This window comes from Hemiscyllium ocellatum, chromosome 11, assembly GCF_020745735.1.
Source record: "Hemiscyllium ocellatum isolate sHemOce1 chromosome 11, sHemOce1.pat.X.cur, whole genome shotgun sequence".
Taxonomy (NCBI): Eukaryota; Metazoa; Chordata; class Chondrichthyes; order Orectolobiformes; family Hemiscylliidae; genus Hemiscyllium; species Hemiscyllium ocellatum.
The window spans coordinates 26683241-26701654 of NC_083411.1; the positions used below are offsets into that span (position 1 = coordinate 26683241).

General features: G+C 41.1%; 1 protein-coding gene across 4 annotated transcripts in view; it reads left to right on the forward strand.

The window, feature by feature from the left end:
- The window catches only part of LOC132820398 (serine/threonine-protein kinase PAK 3), a 239263-nt gene that overhangs the window by 176482 nt on the left and 44367 nt on the right, over positions 1–18414 (forward strand). For all 4 annotated transcript variants that reach the window (XM_060832488.1, XM_060832489.1, XM_060832487.1 and 1 more), the window contains 3 exons: positions 1996–2121; positions 9309–9492; positions 9788–9851. In XM_060832488.1, the coding sequence (XP_060688471.1) occupies positions 1996–2121; positions 9309–9492; positions 9788–9851 (374 nt within the window). The remainder of the gene's footprint in view (positions 1–1995; positions 2122–9308; positions 9493–9787; positions 9852–18414) is intronic.

The following is an 18414-nucleotide window of genomic DNA, read 5'->3' on the forward strand; positions in this document are numbered from 1 at the left end:
AGCAATTAAACTTGCAGGCAAACAAGACATTAAGCATATTTCAAGAGTGTAATGTCCTGATAAGACATAAGGAAAGCAGAATTGAATGCATTCTGTCATGCAAGAGAACAGAAACCAGTCAAATAAAAATCTAATGTTCTCTTCAGGAATGTGGGGCCAGTTATGCTGGTAAGATTCTTCAACAAATGTTCCTCCACTGCCCATCCTGAGGCCAGTGTCATTGTATTTATATATCTTTGAATACAGGAAATGGACCCAGATTGAGGGATATGGAAGTTCATTATCCCTAGAAACCACCTTTCTCAAATGTACAGGCTATTTCATCTGCCCTGTCATCATCCAAAGAATGCATTTAGATATTGCCTTTTAACTTGAGAAAACATCCCGTGCAACTTTACACGATCATAGTTAAACAAACAAAAATGACAGCAAACAATAAAGATATTTAGAGAGGTGGCTAAATGTTTTCCTTTTGCATTTAAGATTTATTAAATTTCAACTTATTTTCTTACTCTGTTTAGTTCTTCTTCTGAAATATGCTTTTGTTTGACATTATTGCCTTGAGATATTAATGTCCATCTCCTAATAGCATATCTTTCTCCACTTTTCGTTCTTCAAAATTTTCAGTTTCTTTCCCCTCTCTTTCTGCTATCCATATCCCTTTATCTCTCCAGGAAAGAAGGAATGAATAGTTGTGAATTCACATTATATTTCAGCTATTTTCTTAGAGAATTTTCTGCCTGAAAACATGCAATAAAGCTCTGTCTCTAAGTGAGAGTATTGATGCATTTGGTACTAAAATCGAAGAGCTTAATATAAGTTTATTGATTCAGTAGATACTCCATTATTTTACAGTCTGTTATTGAAACAGTAAATTGTATATTGGCAACAAAAGCGGCTTTGTTATGTGAGGATGGAAAGCATTCAATTTGGTATCCCCCCCTCCCCCACATTCTCTAAACTATATTGTCCTCTTTTTCTCACTAGGCATTAATGGTGTTTTACCCCCTCCTCCATCCATTTGATTTGCAAGACAGTGGTGTGGAGAGGGGATGGGAATTTGGGGCTGAGAGCTAGCAGCACAGGAAGCACTACAAACATTTGGTAACATATTGCTTCTTTCCAACATGGCTGCCAATTGGATAAAGCTGTGAGTGGAAGTGAGGCCTCCCTCCTTAGTTGTGGCTGAATATTGATTTATAGAAGGAGTGGAGAGAATAATATACAATGAGAGTTCTGCTTAAAACAGGAAATAATTAAGCTAGAAGAAACTATCTTGCCAAACTTCTGAGTGAAAGCAAAGTCTTGTGAATAACTCTTATTTCAAATACACTTTGAAGATTTCTGCCCATTTATTTAAGACAGACTTCTGAAGTGAGTGCTGATGAGAACAGGGAACGAGCTTGAAGTGAGAAACAATCATTACTTCTTCTGAAATCTACCCTTTTTTAACATCCAATAATGAACCAGGTCTACCAGTTTCAAGCAATTTGTTTCATAATTTTCTTTTCCTCCATACAACTCAATCCAATCTGAAAATGTACCTGTTTTGATTGTTACTAACAGGATTGTCATTAATTGTACATGTTGGAATTTTCTGATTTTGTTAATGATATAAGAAAGGAATGGTTCCATGAACCTAACTCCATTGTCATCACATTGCAGCTCATATGGGAATAAGGTTCGGAATTACGAAATAAATAAGTAACTTTTTTTTGAAAAAGCATCTTCTCCAGATCTACTTTCTCATCAAATGTTTACAGGTGAAGATTATTTTATCCCTGAGGATAAAATTGATTTGCTCCACATCTGCACCTTGTGTGAAATAAAGAATCAAAAAGTGGAGGTTAATATTTTGTCCTCCTGTATATCAAAAATATAATTATTGCAGCAGAGATAAGTTGCTGTGGTTTTCATTGTAACCATTGATCCTTTCTCAAAAATGAAAAAGAAATTCTAAAGATAAAACCTGTAACGCTGTTCTGTATGTTACAGAACACCAAGATAGCATCAGAACCACCAATTGTACCACCCGTGTCAGAGGATGATGATGAAGATGATGACGATGATGACAACATGCCACCGCCAGTGATAGCGCCACGACCAGAACACACCAAATCGGTCAGTGGAGCATGTTTCTGCCAGATATGTCAGAGATCACAAAAAGATTTTGGCCTCCGATATAAACACAGTTTGGATTTGGTCATTACCCTGCAGCAATTCCCATCCTCATTAAGGATGCTGTCAACTTGAAGTATCCAATTGTTAAAAAAATTAAATTAACTACTTGACTAGTAGATACTGGAGTTGCAAGAGAATAGTATAAATGCTGGGAAAGCATACAATGTATTGATAAAAATGAACCTGGAATACTATGTATATAGTTGTGTCCTCCTTTGCTTAAAGAAGGAAATATTGTATTGGAATCTATTCAGGGAAGGTCCTGATTCCTGAATGAAAGCTAAAGCCATAGTGTCATCATATCAGGAAAGGTTGAAGAAAGAAACATTCTTTTAAAATAAGAAACAGATGGCCCGATGTAAGAAAGAAGGTTTTGCTGGAGGAAAAGAAATCCCACCACCCCCATCCCAACCCAATATAGCATTCCTGAAGTGTGAGCAATGCAATCACTCAGGTTTGATCATCATGTTGCCCTCTCTTTCATTTGGTGGGACCATTATGACCTAGGTGCCCATTTAAAGACTATTGCCTGCTGTGCATCAGTTTTGTAAGATGATGAACAGTTTGCAGATATACTTTCATGTTTTATGATGCAATGACTAGAACTTCCTGCAAAACCCATTTTGCTGACCAGTATAATGAATTTGAGCATTGTTATAAATTTGCATCAAAGGTTCTTTGGAGCACTGGAGTGCAAGTTCATAGCTCCTTGAAAGTGGAGTCGCAGGTAGATAGGATAGTGAAGATTGCATTTGGTATGTTTCCCTTTATCGGTCAGAGTATTGAGTATAGGAGTTGGGAGGTCATGTTGCAGCTGTACAGGACCTTGGTTAGGCCACTGTTGGGATATAGCGTGCAATTCTGGTCTCCTTCCAATCGGAAAGATGTTGTGAAACTTGAAAGGGTTCAGAAAAGATTTGCAAAGACATTGCTAGGGTTGGAGGTTTTGAGCTATTGGGAAAGATTGAACAGGCTAAGGCTGTTTTCCCTGGAGCATCGGAGGCTGAGGGGTGACCTTACAGATGTTTACAAAATTATGAGGGGCATGGATAGGATAAATAGACAAAGTCTTTGCCCTGGGGTTAGGGAGTCTAGAACTAGAGGGCATAGGTTTAAGGTGAGAGGGGAAAGAAACAAAAGGGACCTAAGGGGCAACTTTTTCATGCAGAGGGTGGTACGTGTATGGAATGAGCTGCCAGAGGAAGTGGTGGAGGCTAGGACAATTGCAATATTTAAAAGGCATTTGGATGGGTGTATGAATAGGAAGGGTTTGGAGAGATATAGGCCGGGTGCTGGCAGCTGGGACTAGATTGGGTTGGGATATCTGGTGAGCATGGACAGGTTGGACTAAAAGGTCTGTTTCCATGCTGTACATCTCTATGACTGTCTATAGGAGTCTGTTACCTTTCTGTCACAGTTGCCATCTAAAACCAATGCATTAATTATTTTCATAAAAAAATCATGTGTTGGAATCATGAGAAGTTGTTGTTTTTGCAAGACTTGCTTCCATTATGACTGCACGAGTGTGGTTTGTGCCTCATTCATTTGTATTATAACTATTTCTGAGAAATTTGTTAAAGCTTCAGTTTTTATTTCATCGCGTAATCAAATTCCAGGACATCTTAAAGTGGTTTTGTGTACAATAACTATGAAGAAAATGAAATAATATCTACAGCACTTTTCCAAATGTAGAATTTAGTGGGTTTTTTTGTGTGCGCTCAATGAACAACTGTTTTCCATCATAATCTTGGAACAACAAACCAAGTTGTTACCAATTGTGTTTATATGTTTATTTCCTAATCTTTAAAAGTAGTGGTGGCAAGTAAAGGGCGCCAATTTATAAAACTTGTGAACACCTTTGAGTTTAATGGAGAGACAGATGTAAAAAATTGGGTGAGGGTAACATATGGGTGGCAGAAACCACCCAGGACTTTTTTTTGTGTGTGGTACAAAGTTCAAATGAGCCTAATTTCCTGGAGCATCTGCCGTACATTAATGGCTTGCCTTGTTGATGCAGCAGTACTATGGCACTCGTTTCCAGGAAATTCCAGGCTCATTAATAGTGGAGTAAATCATGTGCCTGCCATTTCTTTAACTCCTGTAATGTTTTGTATCTAAGCCCTGAATGTGCTATTAAGTTAAGAGTTTGAAGGGCAAGAGAACCAAGAAGAAAATATAAAAGCAAATAATGATAGAGGAGGAATATAGAGTAACAAAAATCTTATTTTTCCTGCTCCTCCATCTCTCCCAGATCTCCCCTCTTCTACTGTTTGTGTTGACATGGACTGAGTGCTAAAATGTTGTGGATTTTTACAGTCTGCTATGTTTTGTAATGTGAGCCTAGGCAGTTGTTATGGCTGGTAATCAGTCAGCAGAAAGCACCAGCCTCCATCTCTGACCTTGACCAAAACTCACCACTTACCTAATGGGAATGCTGGATGATGAGAGAAATTGAGCTTCTGGTCAAGAAAAAGAAGGAGATATATATCAGGTGTAAATAGCTGGGATTGAGTGCATCCCTGGAAGAGTATAAGAGCTACAGGAGTATACTAGAGGAAAATCAGGAAGGCAAAAAAGGGACATGACAATAGCTTTGGCAAATAGAGTTAAGGAGAATCTAGTGAGATTCTGAAAATACATTACTGGCCCAACAGTAACGAGGGAGAGAATAGGACCCCTTAATGATCAATGTGGCCGTCTATTTGTGGAACCGCTAGAGATGAATGAGTTACTAAACAAATACTTTGCTTGAGGTACTTGTATCAACAGCCATAAGTGTGGCACTGGAAGACTAGAGGATAACTAATTATTAATAAAGGCTATCAGGTAAAAACAGAGAATTATACACCGGTGAGCCTTAATTCAATAGTGGGTAAGTTGTTGGAACCGATTCTGAGGGACAGGATTTACATACATTTGGAAAGGCAAGGATTGATTAGGGCTAGTTAATATAGCTTTGTGCATGAGAAATCATGTCTCACTAACTTGATCAAGATTTTTGAAGAGGTGACAAAGATTGATAAAGACAGAGTGGTAGACCTGACTATTTGGACTTAAGCAAAGCATTCCACATGGTGGACTGGTTAGTAAGGTTAGATCACATGGGAGAGCTAGTCATTTGGATACAAAATGGACTTGAATGTAGGAGAGAGAGGGTGGTGGTGGAGGGTTGCTTTTAGGACTGTGAGGCCTATGACCAGAGGTGTGTCACAAGGATCTTGCTGGGTCTGCTGCTTTTCGTCATTTATGTAAATGATCTGGATGTAATGTAGGAGGTGTGGTTGGAAGTATGCAGATGACACCAAAAACGTGGTGTAGTGGACAAGGAAAAAGGTTACCTCAGAGTACTATGGGACTTTAATCAGATGGGCTGAGGAGTGGTAGACGGAGTTTAATTTAGATAAATGTGAGGTGTTGCATTTTGTTAAGACAAATCGGAGAAGGACATATACACTTAATAGTAGGGCCCTGGTGAGTCTTGCTGAACAAAGACATCTAGGGATTCAGGAGCATATTTCCTTGAAAGTGAAGTTGCAGATAGACTGGGTGGTGAAGGAGGTATTTGGCACGCTTGCCTTCATTGGTCAGAACATTGAGTATAGGAATTGGGACATAATGTTGCAGCTGTACAGGACGTAGATGAGAAGCTACTTTTAGACTATTGCATTCAATTCTGGGCTCCTTTCTATAGGAAGGATATTGTTAAACTTGCGATGTTGCAGAGAAGATTTACAAGGATGTTGCTGGGACTAGAGGGCTTGGGCTACAGGCAGAGGCTGAATAAGCTGGGACTGTTTTCCCTGGAGCGTTGCAGACTGAGGGGTGACCTGATAGTATAAACCTGTATCTTGAGGGACATGGATAGGGTAAATAGCAAAGGTGTTTTTCCTAGGGTGTGAGAGATGGAGGGTGGTTTAAGATGAGAAGGAAAGATTTTAGAAAGGTCCTGAGGAGTAACTTTTTTTCATGCTGCGGGTGTTGCGTGTATAGAAAATGCTGCTGGAAAAAGTGATGGAGGCTGGTACAATTACAACATTTACAGTCATAGAGTCATAGAGATGTACAGCATGGAAACAGACCCTTCGGTCCAACCCATCCATGCTCACCAGATATCCCAACCCAATCTAGTCCCACCTGCCAGCACCCGGCCCATATCCCTCCAAACTGTTCCTATTCATATACCCATCCAAATGCCTTTTAAATGTTGCAATTGTACCAGCCACTACCACTTCCTCTGGCAGCTCATTCCATACACGTACCACCCTCTGCATGAAAAATTGCCTCTTAGGTCTCTTTTATATCTTTCCCCTCTCACCCTAAACCTATACCTTCTAGTTCTGGACTCCCGGACCCTAGGGAAAAGATGTTGTCTATTTATCCTATCCATGCCCCTCATAATTTGGTAAACATCTATAAGGTCACCCTTCAGCCTCCAACGCTCCAGGGAAAACAGCCCCAGGCCTATTCAGCCTCTCCCTGTAGCTCAGAGCCTCCAATCCTGAAAACATCCTTGTAAATCTCCTCTGAACCATTTCAAGTTTCACAACATCTTTCCAATAGGAAGGAGACCAGAATTGCACGTAATATTCTGAGAGCGGCCTAACCAATATCCTGTACAGCTGCAACATGACCTCCCAACTCCTGTACTCAATATTCTGACCAATAAAGGAAAGCATACCAAACACCACCTTCACAATCCTATCTACCTGCGACTCCACTTTCAAGGATCTATGAACCTGCATTCTAAGGTCTCTTTGTTCAGCAACACTCCCTAGGACCTTACCTTTTAAGTGTATAAGTCCTGCTAAGATTTGCTTTCCCAAAATGCAGCATCTCGCATTTTTCTGAATTAAACTCCATCTGGCACCTCTCTGCCCATTGGCCCATCTGGCCCAGATCCTATTGTAATCTGAGATATCCCTCTTCGCTGTCCACTACACCTCCAATTTTGGTGTCATCTGCAAACTTACTAACTGTACCTCTTATGCTCGCATCAAAATCATTTATGTAAATGACAAAAAGTAGAGGGCCCAGCACCGATCCTTGTGGAACTCCACTGGTCACAGGCCTCCAGTCTGAAAAACAACCCTCCATCACCACTCCTCTGTCTTCTACCTTTGAGCCAGTTCTGTATCCAAATGGCTAGTTCGCCCTGTATTCCATGAGATCTAACCTTGTTAATCAGTCTCCCATGTGGAACCTTGTTGATTGCCTTACTGAAGTCCATATAGATCACATCTACTGCTCTGCCCTCATCAATCTTCTTTGTTACTTCTTCAAAAAACTCAATCAAGTTTGTGAGACATGATTTCCCACGCACAAAGCCATGTTGACTATCCCGAATCAGTCCTTGCCTTTCCAAATACATGTACATCCTATCCCTCAGGATTCCCTCCAACAACTTGCCCACCACCGAGGTCAGGCTCACCAGTCTATAGTTCCCTGGCTTGTCTTTCTTCTTAAACAGTGGCACTGCATTTGCCAACCTCCAGTCTTCCGGCACCTCACCTGTGACTAAAGGGAATCTGGATGGACCTATGAATAGGAGGAGTTTGGAGAGATATAGGTCAAGTGCTGGCAACTGGGACGAAATCAGATTGGGATGTCTGGTCAGCGTGGACGAGTTGGACCAAAGTGCTAATGAGATGCTGGCAGCTTCTGATGTCATAATTATTCCAAGGGAGCAGTGACAGCTAGCTGCAGTAGATTAAAACTTCCATTTTATTAAGGTTGACGATTGTTCGTTGTGGGATTTGTGAGGCATTAGGAGAAGACATCTTAGCGTAGAGTTACTCTGCAGCTGGGCATCCTCTGATGGGCCAACCACATTCTCTCTCAACAATCAGCATGCACAGAGAAACCTGCTTGGTGCTGGCCTCTTGTGGCATTGAGGGCGTGCAACAGATGTTCACACTAACACCTAGGTTGGCAGATCCTCTTATGTGGAGAGATTTGAGGAACTGGATTTGTATACACTTAGAGACTTGCAGGAAGAAAGGAAATCTAATTGAAACTTGCGAAGTAATGCAGTGAGAGACAAAGTGGCTATCGTTGGAATGTTTTCCCTCACTCTGGTGAGTTCAGTATTTGTCTCAGAATAAGGGACTGGCCATTTAAGGCAGAGATGAGGAGAATTTCTTCAGTGAGAGGGCTGAGAATCTTTGGATTTCTCTTCTCCAACAGGCTGCTGAAGCTCAATCAATCAAGGCCAAGATTTCCGGATATGAAAGTCATCAAGGAATATAGGGGTAGCAAGTGAAAATAGGTAAAATGAGAGACTAGATAGACTAGGCCCATTTTCCTTACAGGGAGACAGTGAGGACTGCAGATGCTGGAGATCAGAGTTCAAAGTGTGTTACTGGAAAAGTACAGCAGGTCAGGCAGCATCCGAGGAGCAGGAAAATCGACATTTCAGGCTGGAGCCCTTCATCAGCCCTCCATTCCTGATGAAGGGCTCTGGCCGGAAACATCAATTTTCCTGCTCCTATGATGCTGCTTGACCTGCTGTACTTTTTCAATAACACACTCTCAACCCATTTTCCTTAGAGCAGAGAAGCCCTAGTGAGGGATTTGATTGAAGTGTACAAAGTTCTGAAGGGCAGAGACAAGGGAGAAACTTTTTCTCTTGGTAGAGGAGTCCAAATAAGCAGTTTTAGGATAAGGGAGCAGGAAGTTTAGCAAAGATCTGAGGACAGGTTTTTCACTCTGTTGTGGGCACATGGAACACACTTACCAAAAGGGTAGTAGGGACAGTAATGCTTAAGATATTTCAAAAATATTTGGATGAAATGTCATAGCTTACAGGTATATGGGCCACGTGCTGGAAAATGGGATTAGAATAGATGGATGTTTGATCACTGGTGCAGACACAATAAGTTGAAGGACCTTTCTCCATGCTGTAAAATCTGATTCAGACTTCTAGGTGGATGTTAAGCCATGAATGAGTGACAGAAAAGGCTCGTCAGGCTGAACGGTCCACTCCTGCTCTTATGTTCCTACGCAATGGAATTAGAAACACCTTGATTTGTGCAGTTCAGTTCTAAATTGACTGAGCATTCAGGGAAGAATTTACAGATATGCAATGAGTTAATTATGATGAGATCGTGATTGTAATTCTGTTTTTGCAGATTTTTACCCGCTCAGTGATTGAGCCCATTGTGCCAGTGGCTCCTGTTAAAGATGTGACAACCTCTCCAGTCACAACACCACCTGAAAACATCACCACCAGTCTGAACAGCCAGCTTTGCAGAAATACGGACAAGCAAAGGAAGAAATCCAAGATGACAGATGAAGAGATTCTTGAAAAATTAAGTATGTATTTAAACCTCTTTCATTCTCACTGCAGACCAGCTCATCATGATATGAATCCCTTTTTAAATCCTTATTTGTGCAATTAGCAGAACAATATTATATTCATGTTTTCAGTGCACAGAAAGGCTGAGTGGAGAGACTTACATCAAAGGAAGCAGTGCATGTGGTGAATCTGCCTTTCTAACATGGCACCATTTTATTTTTAAAGAGTTGTCTTCACAAAAATGTTGTTTTTGCAATGTCTTTTGTGTGACAGTTGTAATATCTTGACACTTAATATGAACTTTTGTCCTAGGAAGCATAGTGAGCGTGGGTGACCCCAAAAAGAAGTACACGAGATTTGAAAAGATTGGGCAGGGGTAGGTGAAAGACTTCTTTTTGTTTACTGAAAAAAAATGGTCATTGTAATATGGAGTTGTATTTAAAATAAATTTAAAAATGTGGAAATGTGGCATCAATAGTTATGATTCTCAAAGAAGTCACTCGACTTTCCTCTCTGAAATCATGGTTATGACTAGTAATTTTTGTCTTTGTTTTGATCCTTTAAAGGCTGTTTACTGATAAATGTTTTAACAGTTTAACTGGAGACACAAGGATTTGAACAATAAACAGCAATTCAGCTCTGAACCATTCTTTGTATCACATTGTAATCGGTGTGTCTGACAAGAGTTGGACTTGCCTTCCTAAATATCTGTCTTCATCGATATCCTATTTGTTTCTCCAGAGATTGTGATGCTGATTGTTTGTTTGTTTGTTTGTTTGTTTGTTTATTCTCTCCATCCCCAATTCCCTTCACCACAATGACCTGCTTTGATTGGTGCTGCATTTGACACATCAACAATGCACCATACCACAAAACAAAGAAAGAAGTGTAAGAACAGTGTGTGGAGCTGGAATTTTGTTACTGAGGGTATTGCCAATGAATGGGGCAATGCTCTCAGACTGTGTTATGCAAAAATATTGCCATATGTTCAGGTTACCTGATGTAATTGCATCAGTTAGTCCCAGGGAAGCTGTTGGTAACTAATGGACATGAAGAACATGCTTACAAAGGTGAAACCATTCAGAAGTCTAAGCTTGATCTACTTAACACCCACAGATATTCTATAAACCCATTTCTATAAACATCATGAATATTCCAAGAGACTGGTTTAATTAGATAAAAGCAAATTACTGCAGATGCTGGAATCTGAAACCGAAAGAGAAAATGCTGGAAAATCTCAGCAGGTCTGGCAGCATCTGTAAGGAGAGAAAAGAGCTGACATTAAGTCTAACTGACCTTTTTGTCAAAGTTTTGGCAAAGGGTCAGTTAGACTTGAAACGTCAGCTCTTTTCTCTCCTTACAGATGCGCCAGACCTGCTGAGATTTTCCAGCATTTTCTCTTTTGGTTTAATTAGATGTTCTCCATGTCAGCCCTGGCGGTTCTGCAGGTTTCTTTACAAATTGCAAAGAGTCTAATGGATGACCAAAAACTAGGAGTGGTTTGTGATGGATGAATGAAAGTCCAGAGCAAAATTCCCTATCTTGTTGAGAAAGGAACAGATTTCATTTATGCATACTCAAATTTGAGAGATTTAGATTTTTGTTATTTGGCAATGAAAGCAAGAATAAGTGATACACTATAATACTCCTTAATAATTTATCACTTCAAAAATTATTTGAAATATCAACAAAGGGTATGGTTTCGTTGCAAATAATATGTTCAGTAATTAATAAATGTGAATACTTTTGCATAATAAAAAATCTTGACTTGGTTTCATTCAGTCTTTAATAAGATTTATTCAATTTCTTGCATAGTTTCCCTTCATCTCAGATTTAGGCACAGCTCAGATCTGATGGGTTAAAGCTTCATTTTGACTACTGACTGTACAGCTTTCATCTGAAATGAATTTGAGGCATATCTGCCTGGTTCTTAACAGCATATTTGTGGCCTATAGCTATCCCTAATTCTGGAATAAGCGGCTCATAACACTTAATGTGGGAAAAGCTAAATTGTCACACTGATTTAAATTGAAGCATACTGTTAAGGAGTAGAGAGAACTATATTCTACATCTCACTGAATGGTAGTGTTCCATTTACTTTGAACACTGGTTCTATTATATAATATACTGGTTTCCTTGTAGGTACAGTTCAATATATTATCTGCCTGTCACCACGTTCTGATAGCTGCTTGCGTTTTGAAAGATACTTTCATATCAACCTGAACACAATATTCGAGGTGATCCTTCTATCGGCTTGATTTTCCATGGTGGAACAATTCATTCATGGTGTTGCTGAAGTAGTCATTTGTGATGCCACATGTCGGTTCACAGATTAGGTTTGAGCCACATTTTCAAATGCTAGAACAAAGATATCGAGAAGGGTAGAAAGGCATCAGTAAATGTAAATAAATATCAGTTGGTTAATAAATTTTGTATCTTTATTTTTGGCCTACCCAAGAACAAATTAACAAATCCATACTGACGCCCTCAATTAGTTCATGTTTGCCTAAGTGACTGCTGATGTTTTCCCAAAATTATCATTGCTTCCCCATTACTAAGGTTGAATGGATTGGCCTGCAGCTGTTGGCTTTATCTTTTTTCTTTTCAAAAGAAATGTAACATTTGCAATTTCCCCGAGTCCTCCGGCACCATCCCTTGAATGTTGCTCAAGCTTCATTGATTTAACTGGAGGATAGCTCTGTATGCTAATTTTGTAATTTCCCTTTGATACGATTTCTAAAAACTTCAATTATAGTTTTAAAATTTAGTCAAGAGATTAGGTTACCTCATGACTTCCTGCATAGCAGGAACAACTGATTGTTATTTCATTCCCCCTTGACCATAGAGGATATTGAAACAGTTGTCTTTAATATGTTATTTTAATAATCACAGCTTGAGTTTTACTGCTTGGTGTTTAATTATCTACCTGTGGCCCTGTGCAGGTATTTTGCCCCTTTTTTTAAGCCTACTAATCTGCGTGTTTGCTCTGCTTGAGTGTATGTAATTATCTGTAGACCGACAAATTTCAAGATGATGTATTTTGTACAAAAACCTAGCCTGCTGAGTTCAATTGAATTGTGCCTGAAGTCAATACTGAGCTTTACATGTGTCAAAAACTCATCGATAATTGATTCTTCCCACATGACTTTGTGCTCAACACAGCAACAGATTAGAATTTTACAGGGACATTTCTAGGATTGGTCATAGAGTTAAAGAGATGTACAGCACAGAATCAGACCTTTCAGTTCAACTCATCCATGCCGACCAGATATCCCAACCCAAGCTTGTTCCATCTGCCAGCACCCAGCCCAAATCTCCCTAAGCCCTTGCTATTCGTATACCCACCCAGATGCCTTTTAAATGTTGCACTTATCCTAGCCTCCACCACTTCCTCTGGCAACCCATTCCATGCACGCACCACTCTCTGTGTGAAAAAGTTGCCCCTTAGGTCTCTCTTATTATCTTTTCCCTCTCACCCTAAAACTATGCTCCCTAGTTCTATACTTTCCCACCGCAGGGAAAAGACCTTTTCTATTTATCCTATCCATGCCTCTCATGATTTTATAAATCTCCTCATCCCTCAGCCTCCGACGCTACAGGGAAAACAGCCCTAGCCTGTTCAGCCACTCCCTACAGCTCAAAACCTTCAACCCTGGCAACATCCTTGTGAATCTTTTCTGAACCCTTTCAAGTTTCACAACATCCTTCTGATAGGAGGGGAACCAGAATTACACACACTATTTCAAAAGTGGCCTAACAATATGGTCATCGGGAAGAAAGGGAAAACGGAAAATAGACCTTAAATAACTCCCACAAAAGCTTGTATTATGTCACCAAGTTACCATTTATTTACACGTTAAGAGTCCTTGACACTGATCCAGCTCCCTCAGAGCCAGCTCTGAGTCATCGAACACTTCTGATGTTATTTGTCAGTCAGGGCTTTCTGGTTGGTTTGGTTCAATTAGGGAACTCATTCTATGAGGTATACCTGGTTGGCCTCATTACAATTTCTACAAAACCAATCTTCTCACGGTAGTCATAGGAAGGGTTCTTTAATCTCTTTCATACGGGGTTTCTTGTTTCAATTTATTCCTTGCTTGTAAGGGTAAGTTTTTGACAAAATTGTAAGCACGAATTTCAGATTTTAAACAAAAACCAATAAACCTCAAATAAAGGAGTATTTAATAGAGATGACTCCTTTTAAAAAAAAAGGCACCTAGCAGTGCTAACCAAGGAACAGAGCTAGATTTAAAACAAAATACAAGCTCTACATCTGATCACCATGGAATGGCATGGGGATCGGGACCCAAGCTAATCAGGGTTTACTTGATACAGACATTGCATTTGCATCCCTGGCTTCACTATCGTGACTGCTGCTTTTTGGGGCTGGTGGCAGTGGGTGTGGCACTTTGGTGCCTGAGCATGAAAAAGAGAACTTTACTTTCACCCCCTTGACCCCCTCTCCAGCACCTACTTAGTAGGTAACCCATCGCTTGCAGTCTCAACACAGCAAACCCACCCCCCAACCCCCACCTCCAGTGCTGTTGTCACTCCAAATGTGCAAGGATAAGGCTAAACTCACTACTTGCATTCCCATAGTTCACTGGCCTTCCAATCTGAGGTCATTTCCCTTCTACATTCACTGCTATGAGCCTATCAGCTACAAATATACGATAGGAATGGTCTCTGATTGGAGGGGCAATTCTTTGCCATACTTTCACTTTTACTTCCTGGAATTGGAGCCCTGGTCACTGAGTCTGTTTTCGAGGCTATAATAATAGTTATATTTATCACTCAGTATAGGTTATTGATACTAGATTAATTTCCTTACTGTTTTGTATAGTTGTTTACCTGTTCAGCATGACCCCTCAAAACTTCCATTTCCTCACCATTTATTCTCTATACAAAAGTTCAGGGGACTGGTTCCACCATAAGAGGACTTCAGTTATGTAGAGAGAATGGAGAAATTAAGACTCTGTTTTCCTTAGAGAGGTAATTGAATTCATTAGGGGTTTTAATCGAGTAGGTATTGGACATCTGCTTCCATTCTGGAACTGAAATAACTCTACAGGGGCCAGTATCCTATCACTAAATTCCTCTTTATTTCTATATGTAAAGACTTGACACTGGACGAGCACCCTCAGAGCCAGCTCTGAGTGTAAGAATGTCTGACACTCCTCTTTTTTTATCTGTCAACCAGGTGTCACAAAGCTAGTCCCTTTTTTACTAGAAGCTGTTCCTTGGCTCAAGGAGACTCTGTCCTTGATTATTTTTAGGAGGGACAATAAAGTGGGCCAGGCTCTGATCAGTCTAGTTTGGTACAGAGATGAAAAGGATCTTGAGAGGCCTTTTTGTTTATATGTAAACAGCTGAGACTTCAGGCCAAAGTGGTCATGTTTTAGAAGTGACCTGTATAAAGAAAGGGGAATGGTCAGCTCTGTAGCTGAGCAGTTATAGTTCAGTCTTGAACTGGGAAGTTCAACAGGGAGTTGTGTGTGGAAATTCTCTTTTTTTCTGCCCATCAACTTCAACCTGTAAGGATGTATTCCATTTATACTGGTTTTTAAAGGGAGCTAGTTTATTGTGTATATTTGGAACAACATAATTAAGTCTACTTGGATTGAGTTCTGTAGGGGTTCTTTATTCTGTTCTTAGTGTTTCATTGTATAACGTTGTGAATACATTTTTTGTCTGTTTTAAAATCTAGTCGTCAACCTAGGTATCTTTTTCTCTGTACGCTTACCAATACAAATTGCAAAGTTATGGTCTGGTGCAGCCTGAATAAGAATGTTTTGAGTGGTCTTGCCTAGTCCATAACACAAGGCTCTCTGAATTGGGCTGTTAATCTAGTCCAATTAGGAAACTTGTATTCTGTGAGATCCACCAATATAATCACTGCAGAGCAATCAAGAATGAGAGGGCACAAATTTAAAGATAATTGGCAAAATAAGCAATTGAGACACAGTGGGAAAATATTTCACCACGCGAGTGGTTCACGCCTGGAAAGCCCTGCCTGCCTGTCATTCATTCAATGCTTTTCAGGGTGACTTAGATCATTAGCTGAAAAAGATTGTGCAGAGTAATGGGGAGAAGGTGAGGCAATAGTACTGGGTGCATTGTGCCAGTTTTCTGAAGCAATAGATGCAACAGTCTGAATGTCCTTTTTCTGTGTACTAACAGTTCTGTGATCTAAATGCTGGAATTTTAGTTGTCACTCCTGCTTGCTGACTTCCTGTGGCTCCCATATACAGAACAAAAGAGAAAAGGCATGTGTTAACCAAGTTATACATTTTATGGATACATGCAAGGTCTGATGCTGCCACAAAATAAATTTAGAGCACACCATTACTTTGTAAAATTTCATTTGGATTGTACCATTATTATGTCTGTGCTTTCCTTGGATGGACGTTTGTAATGCACTGGTATAATATAATTTGGAACTCATGGTCAGATTGAAAGTTTGTTGATAAAATGAGAATGCATGTGGCATCATAAAAAGATAGTTGCCCAAAGTGTTTTTTCTAAGAAAAGATAATGGCTAATGGAAGATTATTGAACTGAAGCAGGTCATTAGAGACACTCCCCACATTGATAGGAATTTGTACACCTCCTTGACTTTTCAGTGTCTATGTAAATTATCTCCTCACTGTCAGATTTGAGGGACCAGACGTCAAAATTTGAACTGAACTAAGAAGTTTGGCACATTTGAAAGAGGCTGTGGTTGACGTCAGAAGCTTTATGTAGTTTATCGCTTTAGGTGATAGAAGCCAGATGTGGAGAAATGTGATTTGTACATTTGATAGGAATAAAAATAAAAAGTAAACACTGGATTGTAAAATTTTAAAAAGGACTAGACTTGGTATTCGGAATATAAACTTGAGGAAAAGTGTTTAAAACATGGTCAAGATGGGATCTAGGTCCTATCGATAGGTGCACAAGCACAAAGGTTACGCAGTTTCTCATTTTCAGGCCATTGGAGGAGGGGTTTCCTGCCTCTGACTGACAGCTGTCAGTACTTGCATTGTCAGCAGGATGGAATCTTAAGCTGTAGGCTCACTGCAGGAGTCTGGAGTGAAAGTGAGTCAGGTGGGTTTGTCCAGGAAAATCTGGGACATCCTAGTAGGGTTGTTGTTGTTGTCGTCGTCGTCGACCTTTTGGTAATTCATGTTGCCAGCTGGTGTTTCTGTGCACCTTGGGCTATTCAAATAGAAGGAACACCCCCATCAGGCTACAGGCATACTCTGCAGAGTACACTTGACAAGTTGCCTGCAATGGAATGACCCCTGTCCTCCTCTGGTTGAATACCAGTAGAAGTAGAATGAATCCTTATGTGGTCACTTAAGGGCATCAATTGGTTTTGAGTCGAAGAGTGTGATGTTGGAAAAGCTTAGCCAGTCAGGCAGCATTTGAGGAGTGGGAGAGTTGACGTTTCAAGCATGAGCTCTTCATCTTCCATTGATATCACCCCCGATCCCATAACCACACCCACTACAGAGACAGTCTCCGCCTCCCTACTCCCAACTCCAGCTCTACACCAAGTCCTAGCTCCCAGCACTGCCATGTGTTTACCATTCCCCCAGACTTTCTCATCACTGAGGATGAATGATCAGTTCTCAGTAAAGGCCTCACCTTCATCCCCCTATGCACCTGGATCAATTAATTCAACATGTGTTGTGACCTCGAACTTTTCTTCTGCCACCTCTGCCTCCATGGTTATTTTTTCCATCAGGACTCTCACCCACCCTCCGAGGACCCCTTCTCCTGCCTCCAACACACCGCATCTACCTGGACACGCCGTGCTGGTCTATTACCCACCATCAATCTCTTCATTTCTAACTGCCGCCATGACATTGATCACCTCACCCACTCCGGCCTCTCACCCTCACAATGCACAGCCCTCCACTCCCTCCGCTTCAACTCCAACCTCACCATCAAACCAGTGAACAAGGGTTGCTGGGAGCTGTTGTAGTTTGGCTCATTGATCTCTACATTGCTGAAGCCAGGTGCCAACTCACGAACACTTCCTCCTACTGCCCCCTCGACCACAACCTCACCTCCCATCACCAAACCATCATCTCCCAGACCATCCATAACCACCTCACCCTAGGGGACCTCCCACCAACAGCCTCCATGCTCAATGTCCCAGAACTCTGAACCGCCAGGTTCTACCTCCTACCCAAAATTCACAAACCTGACAGCCTCGGTCAACCCATCGTCTCCGCCTGCTCCTGCCCCACTGAACATATCTCTGCATAGCTTGACACCATACTGTCCCCCTTGGTCCAGAATCTCCCCACATACATTCAGGGCACCACCCATGCCCTCCACCTCCATGACCTTTGTTTCCCCGGCTCCCTCATCTTCACCATGGACATCCAGTCTCAGTACATGTCCATCCGCTGTGACGAAGGTCTCCAAGCCCTCCGTTTCTTCCTCTCCCGACGTCCCTACCAGTACCCTTCCACTGACACTCATTCGATTGGCTGAACTGATCCACACCCTCAACAATTTCTCCTTTGAATCCTCTCATTTCCTCCAGACCAAAAGCGTAGCTGTGGGCACCCACATGGGCACCAGCCTTGTCTGCCTCTTCATCGGGTATGTGGAACAGTCCATTTTCCTCAGCTACACTGGCACCATTCCACACCTTTTCCTCCACTATATCGATTACTGTATTGGCGTCACCCTATGCTCCCATGAGAAGGTTGAGCAGTTCACCAACTTCATGAACACATTCCACCTGACGTCAAGTTCACCTGGACCATCTCGGACACCTCCTTCCTCTTCCTGGACCTCTCCATCTCCATTTCTGGCAACCAACTGTTGAGACAGATCTTCTGTCCCCGTGTTCGTTTGGAGGAGAGAGACACCGGGTCTGATTAAAAGTATAAACAGGTTTAATGAGAGAGAATCGTACACAGTACAGTGAGGTGTCTAGC